The 20702-nt window shown below is 39.9% G+C and overlaps 1 protein-coding gene across 2 annotated transcripts; it reads right to left on the reverse strand.

Moving 5' to 3' along the window:
* Window positions 1-496: 496 nt before the first annotated feature.
* Window positions 497-20512, reverse strand: tmod1 (tropomodulin 1). 2 transcript variants are annotated; one of them, XM_044029275.1, is made up of 13 exons: window positions 20210-20512; window positions 15467-15548; window positions 15249-15325; window positions 14890-15026; window positions 11164-11320; window positions 9404-9520; window positions 8176-8265; window positions 6378-6508; window positions 6077-6184; window positions 5407-5550; window positions 4914-5058; window positions 3588-3687; window positions 497-2737 (listed from the first exon to the last, which is right to left on the reverse strand). In XM_044029275.1, the coding sequence occupies exons 4-13, from the start codon at window positions 15010-15012 to the stop codon at window positions 2719-2721; spliced, it is 1134 nt and encodes a 377-aa protein (XP_043885210.1). In that variant the 5' UTR covers window positions 15013-15026; window positions 15249-15325; window positions 15467-15548; window positions 20210-20512; the 3' UTR covers window positions 497-2718. The 2 variants fall into 2 exon arrangements, with proteins under 2 accessions (XP_043885210.1, XP_043885211.1); XM_044029276.1 differs by lacking the exon at window positions 3588-3687 and having other exon boundaries at window positions 20210-20511.
* Between the last annotated feature and the right edge of the window lie 190 nt (window positions 20513-20702).

A 20702-nucleotide genomic window follows, 5' to 3' on the forward strand; every position in this document is an offset into this window, starting at 1 on the left:
ATGGTGACCATTGCTACGATAAACATTTTGTGTAACAAATTCAGTCTTAACACGACTACAGCAATGACATATGTGACCTGGACAGGGTGTTACAAAGTGTAACAAATGTCTGACTGTCACTGAGAAACTTTGCATTGCAGTCACACAGTCACAGGACGCTGTGGCAAAACTGAAGCTGCATAGAGTATATACATTTCATTTTATTCTGTATCATTTGTTCATCAGGTAAAACGCTTGATACATCTACACTGATCACCTATCATCTTTCTAAATAAGCAATTTGCTCAAACAAAAAATAGAAGCGACCCATCACTGACAGTAACTACAATACTAGAGGCATATTACGGTGCTATTCTTGGCCTGATGAGGGCAGTGTATGGCAGGGGGAAATGTTGCAGTGTATTTTTTCCATTAAACCACAGAGTGTCACTGTTGTCTTGAAATTTAACAAGAGTGTGCCCCACATTTTCAGTAAAAAGATCCAGCCACATGTAAATAAAGTTGTTTTCAAGCTTTATTCATCCCTTATCAAATATCCAACCAAAAATAAAGTGAACTATTTAACAAAACACAAGAACCAAGCACTAAAATACCAGAGAGCATGAGACAAAGGGAGAGAGCGGCAGGGTCCTCACCCCCCTTCATCATTGAATTAATTATTGTCTGACAAATGTTTACACCCATAATTACCACTTACAAAACAACAGCCACAACACTGAGAATGCAACAAAGCGCTGATGCAATTGAATGGGGTTATTTAACCCATAAACATGCTGTGAGACTTTACTTTAAACCACTGAACATCTGTATCAGCTACAGTTGTTGGCAGTTTTACCTTCAAGTCTTCAAATGATAATTAAACAGTCATTTCATCTCAAACCATTAAACGAGTAACAGTGTGCAAACCATTTCTGTTGATGCAGCAACATTCGGACTGTACTTCCTGATCAAATCTTAGCCAGTGCTCCTTTATACTCAATGTGTGAGTTTAAAATAAAAATAAATCCAATTCAAGTGTTCCAAACTAATCATCAACATTTGTTTATCATGATCAATGTGGTCAATGTGATAGTTACGGTTAGTAACAAGGACATGAATGCATATTTGATGAGTGCAACATTTTTCCATGATAAACTCTTTCAGGATCAATCTATGATCAGAGTGAAAGACTACATTTCAGATGTTCAGTGGTTGGTTTAACATCCGTCATAGGTGGTAAACATTTTAAAGCTGCAAATCATCAGACATTTCCTTATTTAAATAAAACGGATCTGTACAGTGTGACAGCTGTAAATACATTAGGTGTTTTTTTCTTTTCTTTTTTTCTTTTTTTTAAATCTGTGTAACATTAAACCCTGAAATACATCAAACCTCCACTGAGGCATTAATGTGAGACCTGTAATAATAAAGTCAACAGTAACAACTATTGTAATATTAAATCACACACATTTCTTTTCTTTTTTTAGCTCCAGTACATAAAACAAACAAACACAAACAGTCAATAAACCGGACCTGGTAAAGAAAGTGTTGCACATTCAAATCCATGTAGATTTTTTGGGTTGCAATATAGTGAGTGGCATATCTGACTGTACACAATTACCGCCGTGCAACAAGATGCATTGTAGAGTAGATTACACTCGAACTGGCAGTAGTCATTCTCAGGTCACAGGCTCTGTTTGGAGAGACTGCCAATATAAATGCTGAATAATGTAAAAGTGTAAAGTGTGATTAGAGTATATAGATTAATTTACAACAACAAGCTTTACACTAGTTCTTACACTATCCAGCACACTCGATCACGTCAAGTATTATGAATTGATACCGACTCTTTCCTAGTCCTGTCAGAAATAAATATACTATTTGTATTTAGCAACACATCTCACAAAAGCCAGGTTGAAATTCTGTTACCAAAGAATCTATGTAGCTTACTATCTGAGGAGCCACTGTAATGGTTTTGACAGAACAAGGTTTAAGGCTAAAACTTCAGATGTTAAGTTTGGGGTCAAAAAGTGACATTATAGTATTTTAAGTGATTTTATGTTATTAAAATTGAAAATGAACATTAGCCTCTGTGCATAATTGACAGGATACCTTGTATGCCGACCTTGAAGTAACATCTGAAACTGTTAGAAACAACAGTAACGGGAAATCAACTAATTTATAGCACAACCTTAATAATAATTTTAAATATCCTCAATAATATTATAAGAACTTATTCAATCAATCACTCAATAGGAACAGGGATTGCAAAAATTGACCCATCACCTTACAAATGGGCCCTCATTAATAACGAGACCTTTAACCCCTGTAATGTGAAATGAAGACACCTCATGAGATACTACAGGATTCACACAGATAGTGTGAAGTAAAATGTAAAGAGCTGCAGATGCAGTAGTAGAATCCTAGACTCCCAATTTATGACATACAAAACAAAATATTGCAAATTTCATGTCAATCATGCACTGAAAAAGTAGGACACAGCTGATCACTCGACTGGTTGAACTAATATCGAATACAAAAGTCAGGAGAAAAAGAGTTCAGAGCTCCTCTCCAAACCTGAAACAACTGCACCTGAAATGGTGATCACGGTCTGCCGGGTAAGTTGTCAGAGATTTCGAGGCTGAAGATGGTTTCCAAAAGATGAACGGGCGTGAAGTGGTTAAAGGTATCCCTGGTTTCTACACGTTCGTCCGACACTTGGGGAAGATGGGTCCTCCCTCAAGCCTTCTCTTTCTTACTAAAGACAGAAAGAAGGGAGGACGGAGGGAGGGGTTGGAGGAACACAAAAGGAAAATAAAGAACAACAGAGAGACGAAAGACAAAAGGAGAGAGAGACATTAGAGAAACAGAACCCAGGGAGGGTTAGTCATCATCTTAATCTTTAGCTAAAGCAGAGCAGAGCTGGCCATCCTTACTTGCAAACCACAAAGCCAAAAAAGCAGTTCAAAGTAGAGAACATTCACAGAAAATTCACTTTTTTCTTTTTTTTACTACAAGTGGTTGCAAAAGGAAATTGTGCAGCGAAAGCTCTAGACTGAAAAAAGAACAGGAGATGTAGGAAGGACAGTGACAAGAGCAAGGCTAGATTAACCCACAATGGCCTTTCTATAACCATTGCATAATCCATCAACCATGGTGTGCCTGGTTTTCTCTCTTTATCCATTTGATAATGCAACTTTTGGACAGCAGTATTTTTCAATACAATGCAGGAACAACAACAATACCATAATATGACAGCAGGAAGATCAAGTCAAGCAGAAGATGTACTTCACTTCAGGAAAGATTAAATGGCCACTTTTGTCCAGCAAAGTCAGATTTAGAGGCATGAAGAGATTGCAGTTTGGCAATCTTGGGCATACTACAGCAGATTGACCTTTATAAAGAGATGGCCAGAAGAAGAAAAGAAGAGAGGTGATGCTGAGAGGTGCTCAGGAGAAGCAACAGAAGCTCTCAAAGGAGCATGACAGCAGGTGGCAGCAGTTCTGGTGTTCTGGAGAAGAACCAGGAGAAGAACAGCGAGGCAGAGTGGTCAAACCATGCTGTGCTTGTGTTTCAGCAGGTTTTTTTTTTTCTTTTTTCTATTTTACTTAGTCTTGGACTTGAACTTTTTCCCGAAGGCTCTCTCCAGGTCAGGAACGGACAGTGTGAGGGTGAAGGAGCCGTCCGACTCTGACCTGACCACCCTGGCTTCAAAATGATGCAGGAGGGTACATCATTATTAATATCATTAAGACATCAGCATGAAATGGTTTGTGACACAAAACAAGCAAACTATGAAAATACCAGAAACAACAACAGCAACCAATGTGAAACTGAATGTAATTCCCAGTTTAATCCTAATCCTGTAATAACCTGTGGTTTTGGAGAACACAGAGACACACAAACATACACATTCATGTATTAAGTGGCTTAACTAGAATAATTAGATCGACAAAGATAAACTAATATTTTGTAACCAGGAATCATGTCCTCTGCTTGTTTAATGTTTTCCCCTCTCTCTCTATCTCTCACATAAACAGTCTTTTCTTAGTGCTGATGTCATAACTTAAGCAGGGACTGTTATGATTGGCTGTGACTTCTTAGCCAATGATATCACTCTGTTCATGTCTGTTTCTAGAGTCTGATTAAAGAACAACTCATGGAGATTAAGTGACAATGAGTGTCAGCGCTGATGTGTGCAACATCTTGCACTGCCAAAAGCAATACGACTGAAAGAGGCGATGGTACATAATATAGGTCATCTAATATAGTATGAAACATTATCAGTTCCTAAAGTCTTTATGTCATGTTACCCATTCTGTTTCTCTGTGTGTTCATGAGCCTGTTTTCATGGCTGAATGAGCATGTGTTTGTGTACAAGTACCACTATTTTGATAAAATTAAAAAGTACAAGTAAAACTACTGGTCTAAAAATGTACTCAATTTAAATTAAAAAAAAGAACATGCAAACAATGCATCAGCCAAAATGGGTCAAAGGTCACAAATCCTTTAACTTTCTCACTCACTCAGGGAACTCAATTAGCTCCAATTCCCCTGTCTTCATCATTCACCTGTCCTCGTCATTCACTGCCAAAGTTTCCGGTGCATGAATTTTAATTTAAAATGTAGTGAAGTACAATACTTCCAAAAAACATACTTAAGTTAAAGTAAAGGGTAAAACGAGTAAACGTAATTCATTACTTTCCACCACTGTGTGTACTTTATGTTTATTTTGTTTCCTCTGTGGGACCTATTCTGGTTATTAAACCAACCTTCTCAGTTCCTAGGAGTCCTCATGGGGACCAAAGCCTGGTCCTATTGAGGCAGAAGCTCATTTCAGATGCTCTAGTAAAAGACTGAATTGTTCGTATTGTTAAGGTCAATGCAGAGTCCTAATAAGAATATGTGTGTGTGTGTGTGTGCATAAGACCCACCCAGGTCATTGTTGTTCATCATGGCGTTGGAGCCACGGAGGCGTGGGCCCTGCTGGGTGAAATGGTAGCCAAACTTCAACAGTGTGGTGTTTTTCTCCAGCATGGTGGCTATCTCCATCTCCACTTTGTTGCCTAACGGCTGGCTCTAGAGTTTGGAGAGAGTGATGGAGGAGGAAGAACAGGAAGAGATGGCTCATCAGTCGGCAAGAAAGGGATTTGACTGAGAAGTGTTGGGGCGGGGGCGCTTTTATATAATTTTAATCGATCATTTAAATGACATAAAAAGAGAGTGTTAAAAGATAAAATGAATCATGTGAATCATTCATCAAGAAGAACTAACAGGCAAGACAACACAGCATGACCAGAAGGCATTAGACTGAAGTGACAAAGATGGTCTGTGTACACGACCTGACACACACACACACACCCAGCGTTGCAAGTCTGCATGTGCAGCATGTAAGTGGGCTGTGTGTTTGTGTTCGTCTGTTTATACCTGATTGTCTATCTTGAGCTCCTGTAGTGTGGTGTTATTCTGCAGAGACTCTACCAGGGCCAGGATTCCCGTCCCTGTGATGAAGTTGGACTCAACATTGAGGCTCTTCAGTGTTGTGTTCACCTTCATCATCTCTGCCAGGGCCTGAGCAAACACACAACACATAATAAAACTTTAAAATGTTCCCCTATATGCTCTATAATAATGCTAGTGTGTCCACAATGATGAACATAAATATCTATGCACGGAATGCCTGTCTTCCAATCGCATAACTGTCCAACAGGTGTCTTGACAGGCTTCAAATTTGGCAGGTGACTTACTAAAGACACCAGTGTGTGCAGTGCCAATTTTGGCAGTTTTTGGATAAGAAATGCAACAGATACATCCATAAATGAGCTGCTTCCGCCCCTTAAGGAGGCTACAGTACTGACCATCTTTAAAGATGCTGATACACTAGAACTCTGTGGGAATTTTATTTGATTAAAAAGCAATTCATGCAATAAAATTAGTATATCGGAGTATAAATGAGTTATACAGAAAATAGTGTGGCCTAGTCTTAATTGTTAGATCTATGAAGCTATTGAATGATTACTCTTTGTCCTTCCCACTCCAGAGTCGGCGCAGCTATAATGTGATAAAGAGGTAATAAGGTGCAATGACTGTGACTTACAAATGCTACAGGATCATTGCTTCTGGTTCCTACAATACTGAACCTCTCCACCACAGTGTTCTTCATCAGAGCCTCAGCGTACGCCTTCAGAATGGGGATGGGGATGTTCTGCAAACATGAATGTTATTTTTTTTCATATTTCAGTAAATTGTATTTTGAGGACTAACATGAAATTCATTTTGCAAAACAATCAAGATTCTTTATTTTGTTTGCAAAATAAAAAATCTCTCCTTCTTGTGTAACTACTACAACAGGACAACAGGAAATCAAAGTGTGACGATGCACACAGAAACACTCTTACCCTAATGTTGTTGAGATTGACCTCTACGAGGTCAGGATCATTCTTCTTTACTCTCATCAGCGTGTCTTCTACGTCAGTGGAGTTGGGCTCCTCATCAGGGACTGGTTTATACTGGGTGCTCTGGATCACACCTCGAATACAACACAATTACAGTGCACTCATTAAAAACACGTGTTGCCTGAAGTCTGAAGTCCCCCATGTCTACATGGACGTCACTTAACTTTATAAACAGCATCAAATGAATGATTGCCTCCCCCCCTCCCAGTCTGTTAATGCACTGTATCTGCCTGCACGCTGTGCCAAAGAAAGCATAGCTTTCTATAGCAGTCATGAAAGTATGTTTTCCCATAGTCAGCGGCCATAATTAACATGTCTCCCACTTTCTCAGGACACGTCTTCTTTTAATTTGATAGATCGGTAAAACAGATTTTTAACATTATTTAGCTTTTGGTATTTTATAATACAAAAGAGATAAAGCAAGTCATGCACTTTGTATGTTACAAGAATACCATGCCATACCATTATTTTATTTTCTTAATTTGTCTCACCACCATCACCCATAAACGTGAACTTTGCAGGTTTATTGGTAGCAAATTACTATATTATCCATAAATATGTTTGCAAAAAATGTGTAAAAAGGTTAATTAGAATATTTTCCTCTATTTACAGTCTATTTACATCTGGCACTGCCATGTTTCTACAGCAGTGTGAATAGACAAATCAGCCACATTGTATGTTTATAGTATTTTGAAGCTGAAGATTACAACACAAATGAATAAGAATGACATCCTTTCTGTGATGGAAAGGCCAACACAGTTTCCTGATGCGCTTGGGAAAGGGAGAGGATTTGCTGATTCACCATTAATGTGACTAATTCACAAAGATTGGACATTTAATGAAGATACCTCATGTTTTTTGACATATATTGAGACAGTTAATATAAAATAACAACTGTTACGGTGTGAAATGGTGGTTAGACATGTAACAGAGGGTTTGGTGTGCATTATTTTGCAAGAAAACGGACTAACCGACAACAAAATGAGGGAGCCACTTTTACATTACTTTTGAATTTTACACCAGACAAGACGGTCATATGAAATATCCCTTCAAACATGCAGTGTATACATATGTGTGCGTATTGTCCTGGGTATCAACTGTGAAAACAAAGCCAGTCTCAAGTTCACTTTTACGACTGGCTCTGTTTTTGAGAGACGGTCATATTTGGAAGTCAGTTACCGACTCCGTTTAGAGTGCGAGGAGAATACACAGGAGGAGCCACTATTCAAGATAAACAGTGGCTCATTTATGTGAACGTGTGCACACACATGTTTGGATGCCTGCGATTGTCTGCCAGATTTGGTATTTACCGTATGCAATATCAAACTCCAGCTGTTTTTAATGTAAGAAGTTGGCAATACACAGATGAATCAGTCATATTTTTAGAGAACCGAACAGCATTTGATGTTGAATCTGTGCAGCAACAAAAAAGACTGAGCCTAATTGACTTTGCTCTAATAAACCAAACACATTTGCCAAGATGAGATCATGCCACTGGATTCAAGTCAAAGACAACTCTAACTTCAGCATTTTTCTACCATGAGGTGATATTTCCTTAGAACCAGCTGACCGATCAACTGTTTTTCAAGGATCATTTACTTATTTCTTAAAAAGAAAAGATTGCTTCACCAAATGAATCTAAATGTGATTCAAGTGCAGACAGTCCATGCATCTGGCAGTTTCTACACATCGAGCCTGAATAACAGTTCAGAGAGTGCAAGTGTGTGTGTGTTTTATGTACTGTTGAGGCCTTGCTTGTTGACTATGGTGCTGCTGGCGAGGGCTTCATAGTACTGCTGGTTACTCATCAGCGTGTGCATACCCAGGATGGCTGAAAGACAGAGAGAATAGAGTGAACAAAGGGAATGACTGGAGTGTCATAAAAGGAAGAAATACAGAGTGAAAGAAATGCTGAAAAAGCACCGACAGACTTCGAGGTTGTCTAGATACTGTGCATCCATGCAATGCAGACAGTCGGCCCACAGATGCATCATATGCAAATCAAACCTCACTCTCTCAGCCAAAACAGTCAAAGCAGTCACATACTGTAAGGTTGCAGGTGCAGTCGTTTTATTTTACCAGATATCATGCTGTCTTTTGGCTGACAACTACATGATTTCTATAAATAGACTTACCAGCCACCTTATTAGGTACACCTTTTCAACTGCTTGTTAACACAAATATCTAATCAGTCAAACATTTAGATGTGGTAAAAATGACCCGCTGAAGTTCAAAACGAGCATTGAAAAGGGAAAGACGGGAGGTTTAAGTGACTTTATACGTGGTATGGTTGCTGATGTCAGAGACGCCGGTCAGAGTATTTCAGAGACTGCTGATCTACTGCGATTTTCACGCGAAACCATCTCAAGCGTTTTCAAGAAAAAGCTCAGAAAAGGAGAACATATCCAATTGAGCTGCAGTTCTCTGTCATGAAATTTGTCAGGCATTTCACACACTGTACGATTCTCCCATATAATGCATGTCAGGTTGTCTTTGCCAAATGTCTGTCTCAATACAGCCAGACAACCTGAACATGACAGAGGACTAGTAGAATTGTTCCATGCAAATGCTTGGTGCAGTCTACAGATACCCTGTGTGGTGTTCAGCTAGCAATATAGAGTGATCCAGCGGGGATGGAGGAGGAGGAGAAGATGGAGAGATGAAGGGGAAGGGTGGTGGGAAGTTGGAAGAAGTGCTGGAGGAGACGGAGAAGAGTTAGACTTAGGACAAGAGTCTGGTTAAAGGTGGTAAAGTGTGTCACAGTGATTAGTGGGAATGTGCAGAAGATGGAGGATAATCAGTGACCTACAGTTCAGCAAGATTATACAAAGTATCTTGTTGTTTCTGTTAACTGTTAGAAAATCAATGAACTAATGTATTAATAATGTAAAAATATGCATTTAATTATTTAACCTTATTCATATAGCAAAATAAGCTGTCTGATGTGTGTGTGTGTGTGTGTGTGTTACCTGCAATATCACACAGCTCAGCATCACTTGCACTCGCTAGAGCTTCTTCCAGCTCCGGCTCCAGAGTCACGTCCTCTATAATGGGGTCCACCCTCATTTTAGGGACAAAGGCTTTGCCTGTAGCATTATGACACAGATTAATATACACAAATACTTCTCAACAAATAAAACTACTTAGGTTTGCATGTTCTCCCCATGTGTGTGTGGGTTTTCTCCAGGTTCTCCGTTTAAAAACATGCAATATGCGGATTAGGTAAATTGGACACTCTAGATTGACCATAGGTGTGAGCATGAATGTTTTTTTGTCACTATGTAGCCCTGTGATGGACTGGCGAGCTGCCCTGAGTGCATCCCGCCTATTGTCTTTAATAGGCGGGATTATCTTCTGTCTATAATCTAGCTGCATGCGGGGCAGGTTGATAAGATAAGATAGTCCTTTAATTGTCCCGCAGTGGGGAAATTTACATTGTTACAGCAGCAAAGACAGTAAAGATAAAGACAATAAATAATAAACCATAAATTACCAAAAAAAGTACAATATATAAAGATATTAACACTAAGACTAAAAAAAAAAGTTAAAATAGAATAGATTGTGGGTCAGTTCTCATAAATGGATTAGGGCTAAAACTATCACTCTATTACAAAGTCAATTGCCACCTATTTTGATAATTGACTAATCGATTGTGTTTTTTTTTTTTTAAATAATTAAAAGAAGTTTTTTGGTTTTTCAGCTTCTTAAATGTGAATTCTTTCTGGTTTCTTTGCTCCATAGAACACATTTGGTTTGGTTTGTGGACAAAACAAGACATTTAGGGCAGCCCTAAACTTGATATTAAGGGGCGAGTTTGAGACCTCTGGTTTAAGGCTATGGTCCAACTCAATAGAGGGTCAATGCAATGTCCTCAGAATAATAGCTGTGCAAACCTGTATGTGTTGTCGTCCATTTAAACACAGGCTGATGGTAACAGAGCTGTCAGTTTGTCTTAAGAGCAGAGGAGTTACACTCATCTCTGCAAAGGAGCAAACTGGGGTGGGATGTGTCTGCTTCTCAAAGTGAGCAGGAAGACAGAGAGGAATAAAAATCTGCTGTCACTCCACACACAGCTTATGTGGTTCAATTTGCTACTAACTGGCTGCACAATTATAACCTGAGCACTTAGCTCACTTGTACCCAAGTCAAGCTGCAGAGCCATAAGTGGATGTTGTATTATATTGTAGCCCAGACCTATGGAAGAGGAACAGAAAGACTAACGTCCATCTATGTTGGAGAAGTGGTTTGTCTTGATACACTCAAGGGAGAAGATGAAGCTGAGCTGACAATTTTATTACTTCCCACACACAGACGGACACCACACAACATTCAACTCTGACAAGGAACAAATAACTGCTCCTTGAACCAAGATAAACAGCATGTTAGCGTCCCTGTTCCATTCTTCTGCTGAGGCAAAAGCAACATCATCAGACTTTCCCCATCTCCAGCTTTAATTTAGTTTTAAATTAAATGTTTTAAACATTTTAAAATCACATGAAAAGTAGCATGTATGTAGTCTGTAACATTTAGGAGGCGTGATTGGCAGAGACTGAATACACCATTCATACGTTTGGTGACATAAATGCATCATCAATTTATGATATTTGTTTGGGTTAAGAATTTAGCCAAAAGGCCTTTATGGAGGCTTGTGATGTATTGTTGACAATGTAAAGTTAGAAAAGCCGAATTTCGTCTCAGTAGATTCACAGTGAGAAAGCAGAATTCTGACCTCTCTTCTCCCCAGTGAAGGGCACCAGGTCTTCTCTGTCAGGATGCTCTTTGGCTTGTTTCTCCAGATGGGCCAGGAGGTTATCTCTCTGAAACGTCCCCGTTGGCGATTTCTTGGTCTGGTCCTTCTGCCGCATCCCAGCGGGCAACAGTGCATTCTGGACAAGGACAGGAATTTATTTTATAAGAACCAACACTGAGGAAAAATTATATTTTCCCCATTTTTGGCTCTAATTTCTCCCTGTAATAGACTTTAACCTCATATCCTCAAACCAAATCAGCATTTCTTTCTTCCTATGTAACATTACTGAATAAAACAGTTATTTCAAATATGTCTTTCTAACATCACTCCTGCCACTGACTTTATTAACTTTGGAACTCACTTTGTGGTGACTTAAATTAAATTAAAATGATCATTTGAAAGTGTGAGTGTTTTGGGTAGGAGTGCCAAGTAAACTCACATAAACTCAGAAAAAGGAACATTCATTTAAACTTTTAGAATGCCTTGGCATGGGCTGAAAAACACATTGTATGATGTAATGTGTTCTCTTTAGAGTCAGCTATGAAAAAAAAACCAATACAGTAAATCAATTAAATAAATAAAAGCAACAAATGCAGGGCACATTTATGGTTTCACATACTGTAGATGTGTGCTTTCAGTGATATGTAATTATAAGCATGCTTTTTTTTTTTTTTTAGGGGCTTTCCGAGAAAGAGACAACACAAATAAAACAACAAAGTGAGGCATAAACATGATGCTGCTGCATCGTAAATCCAGTTCATGTAACTCCCCACATCAGTTTCTATCTCCACATGCTGTAGCACCAAGACTTTTCCCAGAGATTTGGAGCATACCAAGTTATTTTCAACATTCAAAACCGAGCTCTTGGAAGAGCCACTTATAGCTTCATATCTTATCTGTCCCCTCAGCACTCAGAGACCCCGCTCCCCTCATGACTCAGTGTCTCTTAGACTCGCTTCACTTCTCACCTATTATTCATCTGCCCTCAGCTGCTCTCCTTTAACCGGGAGCTTGGATGACGTTGGTGTTTTTTTTGAAAATAAGATGAATATAGAAACATATCGGGGCAAACTATTTCCACAAACCTCCATTTTTAACAGTTGTTTGGTTATAAAAGAACCTTTACAAGTTAAGGAGAAAAAAACAGTAGTATTTAAAGAAAAGCTTAAGATATATCAGCCCTGCCAGGCTTTTGATGTTAGTTATATCAGCTGTAGATAACAGGCCTCTTACACAGCATGTCTTCCTGTATTGTATTCCCATTTAATTCCACCCAGTGCTGTGCCTCATTAAGTCTCTCTCTCTCACAGGCCACAGTAGTCTATATCTATAGGCAGGTTTATAAATAGCACAGTTCTGACACAAGGCAGACACGGCTGTGATGAAGAGAACAAAGAAAGCTTTACACAGGCGACAAGCACTTAACTGGAAGTTTACTACAGTAAATGCACAGTACCAGGGGCTCATTTTAAAGATACAAGTACACAGAAATGTAGTAAAATATGTATATATTTTACACCTGTAAGAAGTGAGTTTTCTGTAACCTGGAGGCAGAAAAGGTCTTTTAACACAACATTGACATATAGTCACCTCTAAACAGCAGATATCCCACTCTGAGCTCCCTCTTCTTCAGCCAAGTAACTTCTACCCAAGTTTCCCTCATTCATTCAGCAGCGCCACCGTGAGGAGACATGAAGTAGCGACACCCAGCGAGTGAAACTGGCAGAGACTGTTTACTTTAAAGCGCTTTAATTTATAAATGATCTGTTTGCCCTGGTGTATCGATTATCGTATTGCAACAGGAAGGATGATATATACTGTATATATATCGCCAAATCAATATTTTGAGTAGAATTCACATATAGAGCTGCAACTAACGATTATTTTCATAATCGATTCATCTGTCAATTATTTTCTCGATTAATCAATTAATCATTTGGTCCATAAAATATCAGAAAACCTTAAATTTGGTCGGTGTTTGTCAAACCTGGAAATGATGATGTTCTCAAATAACATGTTTGTTCCACAAAGCAAAATGATTCACTTTTAATGATTTCTTTGTAATTCAGAGCAAAGAAATGAAGAAAATGTTCACATTTAGAAGCTTAAACAATCGGAAATCTTGTTTTAATCATGAAAAACGCTTCCAACAGATTAATCGATCATCAAAATAGTTGTCGATTAATTTAGTAATCGATTAATAATTGATGAATTGTTTCAGCTCTATTCACATATGAAACTTTTCTTGGGGAGGATCTCTTTGTGTTTTGTCACCGGGTGACACGACATCTAAAACAATGTTATAATAAGAAACACATTGACAGGCTTGACCAATTTAAATGACACTTTTATTCAAAAACTACTAACCACAGTTTGATGTTATGATGATTTGATTTGTACATGTGTATTCTCATCAGAGTTGTAATTTAAAACCGCGGGAAACTTCATGTTTCAAGTGAGACACACAAGGATGACACCGTCGTGTCCTCAGTTAACAGTTGAAGTTGTAGTGGGTAAGATGTTATTGCAGAACAGTCTGTACAACAAGAAAAAAAATATCTCTCAACAATCGCAGAACAGCTGGCAGATATTATTGTTTTCCCAGAGTCTTACTGGAACTAATGTGAGAATCACAGCCGGGGAAAGAGAGTAAGTTTCAAAGCAATGCAGCTCTTTGCTGTTGTGTAACAGGTTACCGTCATTAACAGGCACAAACAAGGTAAATGTACGCACTGCCTCTCTCACTATTTCGTCTGTTTATGTCATGGAGCCCTCCTGGTCACTCAGTGCTGGCATCAGCCTCGCTAACACACACACACACACACAAACCCTTCCAGTCATCCCTTTGGCATTGAGGGGAAATCCAATCTCTTTATGAGCAGTTGAGACATTCATCCAAAAGCAACTACAGCTGCTGTCACCACCTCCACCCATGACGCATCAGCGCAGGCACAAGGCTGTTTTTTTTTTTCATGTATCAAATGGTGACGTAAAAACGCACTTGAAAATCAGCAGAAACCAATCAATTATTGACGCTTGTGTTGTTCCAACTGCATCACAACGAATAAGACCAACTAACTACCAAAACCACCAAATCTATCACACGCTGCACACAGACCAAAACAAATAAATACTTAAAATTAATAAGATGTGTCTAAATAATGACAGAAAAATAACTTCATCTGGCTCCCTCTGTACCTAATAAAGTGACCACTGAATGTATGTAAATGTTAATATTCTATGTCTACTTTTTTTCCGGAGCATCCAGTTACATGTGAACTAGCCTTTAGCTTTGCTGCTAGTTAGATCATATTTAGTTTTATAGATGTATAAATAAACTAATAAACATGAAGTGTCCACTCACTGCACGTTAGCGGACACTGGATTAGCCGGTTTTTGCCGACATAGCAGTGAAAGCACAGTCCATCAGCTGCCACCAAAGTAAAAACAGAAAAGTCATTATTTACATTACAGCCATTTACTCATGAGGGATGTTCAAGGGCATTCAGATGTTTTGCACTTAACAGTTTGACTGGCTTAAAAAAACTGAAATTAGCCGCATGGTCGTGTCGATGTAGACGTATACAGCTGACCGCAGTACATTACATGAGGGATCTCTATTAAGCCTGTTGACCCCATAAATCTCCACTGATAACAACACAGTGACAGCAGTAGCTTCTTATGGACTCCGTGTTATAAACTCACATCAGGATCCAGCTCCTCTAACTCGTCCTCTAATCGCTGCAGCTCCTCCTCCGAGAGTTTCTGCAGCAGCTCGTCCTCATCTATGTCCCGGTACTTCTCCATCTCCTTCTTCAACACCGACATGATGGACAGCACACCTGGAAATGAGGATAATAAATACAAAAAAGCAAATACCGAAAGTTAAAATATTTGTTGTTGGTTACAGAGGAGTAAACGACATTAAATCACCATCTCCTGTCTTGTAATCTCTTTCCAAGGTTAAGATTTCCGAGCTGTGTCCGAGATGAGATTCAATGCTGCCAAGTTTATGCTACACAAACACTTAAGGTATTTGAGAGGCATTTGTACAGATCTCTTACCTCAGTAAACCCTCCAGAAAAAAAAAGTAGATCAGGAATCAGGAAGACAGTGGAATTCAAGAAAGAATAGAATATATCTGTAGATGGAAAGCACAAGTAAGAAAACTCATGAAAACAACGGTGTTTACAAGGGTTAGAGAAAATGAAAAAGTTGTCTGGCAGAAAAAGGGAGACACGTGTGAGCTGTTCTTTACTGTAAAAAAGATGACTCTACTCACTTCACTGACCCCAAACTCAGGGGCAGAATAACAACAGAGGCAGCCAAGTGCCTGTAACCCTCCTGAGAGAGAGAGGGGGGAGCTGAGGGGAAGAGAGAGAAACACGATTAATAGCTGACAGTAAACACACCAGGTCATTTAATCCTAAAAAGAAACCTTTTTATTATCTCTCCATATATTGTCTCTCCATATATTGCCGTAATGAACATTTATAGGCTCTGGATTAGGACTGTACAACATGACATGTACATGACAAGATGAGGAAACAAATATTATGAATGCGAGAATGTTTTTTATTGGAACATCTGATCTTTTCCTAAACAAAAACATCTCTTAATACCTGGATTTCTGAAATCAATAAAATAAAACTCTGAAAACAAACTCAATCTTAAATAAATGTGAACACAGATTATTTTGAATGTGACTGCAACATCTCTCACTATAGTTTGGGAATGAGAATGTTGCAATGTGAGGGAGGGAATGACATGGTGTGAAGTGCGATGGGCTGCCATGTTGCTAAGAAATAATACAAATCAAAGCACAAGGAACAACTGATCACAGTTGAAGCAGTCGTAAATCTATGAATAATAACATTTGAGTGTGTCCTCACATATTGACTTTTTTCCTGATAACCACTTTGAAAAAAGGACACCATGACACATCAGCACAGAGACGGCGAAAGCTGTTCTGACTGAGTGGTTGTTGCTAAGACGTTTGGGTGAAAGCGAAGACAAATTATCTGTTTACGTCAGTTTAACAACAAATCACAGACGTCGGACAACACCCTGTGAACGAAACAGCAGATATAAACCTTTAACTACCAGAAGTCCACATCTCTAGGTCACCACCTAGGCTCCATTTCCTGACCTGCAGCTGTGCTTTCCACTCAGCAGAAAAGTATAAAAGTCAAACCCAGATGTGTCTTTCTTGTACTTTATTTCTTTCTCAGCTGGCAGCATGGAGACTCGCTCATCTCTCTCTAGCTGGGAGGACAGAGTCTTGGCTGTGGGAGCAGATGACCGATGACGGCTGAGCCGCAGCAGAACATTTGAGAGTGGGTCACATCACCAAACGCTTGCTGTTCCTGCTGGCCCTGAGCAGGGACTCCTTCAGGAATCTTTAGGGTCATGGTTTGAAATGAGTTGTGAGCAGCTGCTGACAGATGCCCACATGACAAGACTAATAATAACTTCACTGAGATTTAGGCAAGGATGAGTATTTAATCAAATTAGGCCGAGATGGAGCTTAAAAAAACGCCCACAACCAACGTATGATGACGTTTCTTTTAATCTTTATGTTAACATGTTTCGGCTGCCCTCCTGAAAAAGGCTGGGTCAAGCGTGCCGTTCTTTTGTTCTGCTTTCTCTGAAGCTCATGACAAGACAAGTTTCCAAAATCAAAAGACGAAGAACTGGGCTGAAGTCCAAATAACGCTTCAAGTCTGCTGGAAGACCCTGACCTGTCCTGATGATATTAAACAGACTCGTGCCTGTATTTACAACATTTGAAAGCTTGCCGCTTCATTACAGGACATTCACTGGGCAAAAAAAGCACAACCACAGCTGACCTGGGTCTACGTGTACCCAGTTAAGTCATAAACATTTGACCCTAAACCAGGCCTGTCTGGTGCACAGCCTCCAATAGCGACATTGATGCAGGAATATTGTAAAATTATAAATAATGTTTCACATTCCAATTATTCGTCATAAATCACAAACATGTGCAGAAAAGTGCTGAGGTGAGCTGCTTTGTAAATCGTTTTGGGTTGATTTTAAACATGAACACAGTTGGAGCAAATTCACAGCTATGAAGTACACACACACACACACACATATCTCTGTAAATGTCACACATGCTGTGGCCAAAATATCCTGACAGCCACTGCCACAGAACAGCAGATGACTTCCTGCTCAACATCTTTGGACAGAGCAAAAACTACACGGCAGGCGCGTGTGAACACTTCACATACAACGTGTGTCGCTGAGATTTACAGTTGCCACCTCCGAGCTAAAGTCAAATCGAGTCTAAATCTAAACTACAGGGACTGTTTGAAGGTGGATCAGTCGTTGAAGCATGGGCCAGAAAGTCTCATGTCTCCTGGGACTGTGACATTTGTTTGGTGTCTGTCTGAAACGGACAGTAGATCCACCGTGGTCAGAGCTACACACGTCTCCAAAATGGAAGAGTAAAAAAAACAGCTGAGAGACAACTGTCAACGGTCAGGCCACAGAATGGTATGAATTGGTTTGACTTTTTCAGGGTCGTCAAATTACACTGTATTTATAAGATTATTCATACCTTGACCACGTATTAATGTCAATAAATGAACGCTTAATAATGTGAAATAAATTAGACCTTTCGCAAGCTGCTCTGTTGCCTACTGCGCTTTTCCATCATACAGTACAGGCACTACTCGGCTCAACCAGCTTTTCCATCAGCGATAATACCTGGTGCTTTTTTTAGCACCTGGTATGGCGAGGTTCCAAGCGAGCTGAGGTGATACTAAAATGTGACGTCACTGATGGGTCAGAGAGTGTCATCACTGGAAGAGTCACAAGCACGAGGTCCGACACAAGAACCAAACTGAACAATGTCAAAATGTAGATCAGTTAAAAAGACTCGAAATTCACAAAAACTTGTTTATCTCCCACACTTAAACTTAGGGTGGAGTGGCTCAGTGGTTAAGACCAGCACCCTGTGTGCAACAGACATCATGGTCGCAAGTTTGACTCCACCCCTGGCTGATTGTACTCCATTCCATTGTAAGTTGCTTTGGATAAAGGCGTCTGCTAAATGACATGTAATGTAATGTAACTTAGCACGAAAATGTCTAAAATTTCAATAATTAAAAGAGGAGTCTGGTGTATTTAGCAAAAGCCGGCGATCGTGAGTCGAATCACAACCCGCTCAGTCCCATTTCAGGTCAGTGACTGATGAGTCTGACACTAAACTGAGTACAGTCGATTCCAGTAGAGCAGAGTAGTGCTAGAACTGTTTAGGCTAACATGGAGTCTTGGTGGACTTGCCACAAAAATCTAAAGGTAACGACGACTTCCTCCAGCCGTTACTGAAGCAGTGAGTTGAGAGTAGCAAGTGAGTTGTACTTTGCATAAGAATGGAATCTGCTAATATCAACAACCGCCTCATTGAAAATTTGATCAAGTGCAGCCAGTCCGGCCATACAGGAGAGTGACCGCAGTGACAACAGGGTGCACCATTTCGGCTGTTGTGCGCGGGTATGCATGCCACCATCGCACTCCCTTTGACAAAAAAACATCACATCTGGTAGCTCTAGAAACATGACAGTGAAAGATGGTGGCCTCCTTAAAGCAAGACTGGCTTACTCTAAAGCTGCAAAGACCAACTGACTTTCATTTTAAAATGATTATACACTTATACAAACATACTTATGGGTAGTATATTCCATATCTGCCAAAACAACCTGACAAATATTCTGTCCTGGGCATTTAATAATAAGCAGCAGCAGCAGCAGCAGCAGCTATCCACACATAATGAGTCTGCTTCTGGTGGATGTTTCTTGGTGTGAAGAAAAAACGACTCCTGTTTAACACAGTGTTTAGTCATTGTGGAAACAGTTGCACATTTTTAAACAAGATCTCATCCTAATTATATGAATTGTTTTGAGATACAAATCAAGTCTTATTTGAATTAATGTTTTTATAGGGGCTGCTGTGTTGCTTGCCTCCATGTTGGGGACCAGTATGGAGTCGTGTATCACGGTCTGTATAACCAGAGGCCTTGCAGCTCACAGCCTTGAACATAAGGTCAGGCCATTTGTGCATTCTGCAGAGGGCAAAATGTCATGATGTTTTACCAGACATCTTGTAACTTATCAGAATGTCTCAGGTTAGCTCCTCATATGATGCATGAATGAGCACAGTGATCATGAACAGGTCTGTGGACGCACATACACAGGTTTTAGAGGGTGAAAGAAACTGCTCCCCTTTGGTGTCAGGCTTATCACAGTGAACAACAGAACATGCAGGACAAAACGGAGGGAAATCCATAAATAACCAACCAATAATGGTCATACATCTCCATTTTCTCTGCTGTGAAGTAGGTCATTGCTGAACTGACAACCACAGCAGGCAACTGTTGCTTCCACAGCACTTGTTGAATGACATCTGGATTATGCAACATGGTGAAACTTCTGTCTTAACTGAGTTTGTTAAACCATGAACTATAGGAAACACCAACTGTCTGCAGCTTCTCTGTCTCTGATGTCACCTCTTTCCCATGATCTTCAAGAAAAACAAAGTAGGTCATCCATGCAGAAAATGCTTATGTTTTTGGGGTCACCAAATAAATATGCAGAATTTGTCTTTGATCCATGTATCAAACCAACATCTTTATTATCAAAATAGTATAAGGTGCAACAGAAATGGCAGGATAAGCTAGACAAGCATGGACAAATTTGCTCTGGTCATGATTTCTGTTGCGAATGTTATGAGCGTGTCATCTTTAAAAAGTGGGTCCCCATATAACTGGCTTGGGAAACACTGACCAATCAGTGGAGGAAGTTTGAAAACAGCACAATAAATAAAAACCTCAACAGAAAACCTTTACATTTAAAAGGGAAAATAAATGATGTCTCCTGAAAAACTAAGTGAAGTCCGTTTGCTGCATGTAACTTTAAAATCTTGTTGCCCTGCTCATTTAAACTGAATATCTGTTCTCTACTAATTTAACTGTGCAGTTTGAATTTTGCATTTATTTCCGTACCTCCTCCAGCGCTATTTATAGCCGGACGGTCCCGCCGGGTGACAGCAACGAATACTTTGACCAGATATGGTTTCCTTCAGAGCCGCCTGGAGTCGCACTGCGAGGTCCCGCTCTGCTGCGAGCGCGCAAACCGGGAAACCTGCGACCGCTGCGCTACACCAAAGCGTCCATGACCCGCAGATAATCCTCAATTCAGCTGATTTCTGCGTCTTCTCACTTGTTTCCTCCCAGGTCCCTGCTTCGTCTCTCGGCGGGTAAGCACAGGCTGAATCCTCCTCAACTCCCACTAAGGGCAAAGTAAACTTTATGGGGAGGAGATCCTCCCCCTCCTCCTCCTCCACCACCCCCACACACACACACGACTGCCCTGTCACTCCAGTGTTGCGGAGTCCATTATCGGACCACATTACTTTGACCCTCTCGCTCAAATCTAAGGCATGGGGAGAAACGTATCCAACAGATCAAAAAACAATCCTAACTACCTTTCACTCTC

The sequence above is a fragment of the Solea senegalensis genome, linkage group LG6 (assembly GCF_019176455.1).
Source record: "Solea senegalensis isolate Sse05_10M linkage group LG6, IFAPA_SoseM_1, whole genome shotgun sequence".
NCBI lineage: Eukaryota > Metazoa > Chordata > Actinopteri > Pleuronectiformes > Soleidae > Solea > Solea senegalensis.

What these genes read in the sequence shown, in the direction of transcription:
- tmod1 (XM_044029275.1), bottom strand. Translation starts at nt 15,012, where the DNA reads ATGTCGGTGTTGAAGAAGGAGATGGAGAAGTACCGGGACATAGATGAG. An exon ending in CTTCACTGGGGAGAAGAGAG is followed by an intron (nt 9,521 to 11,163) that starts GTCAGAATTCTG and finishes ATAATGCTACAG; the next exon opens with GCAAAGCCTTTGTCCCTAAA. An exon ending in AGCTCAAGATAGACAATCAG is followed by an intron (nt 5,059 to 5,406) that starts GTATAAACAGAC and finishes TCCAAACTCTAG; the next exon opens with AGCCAGCCGTTAGGCAACAA.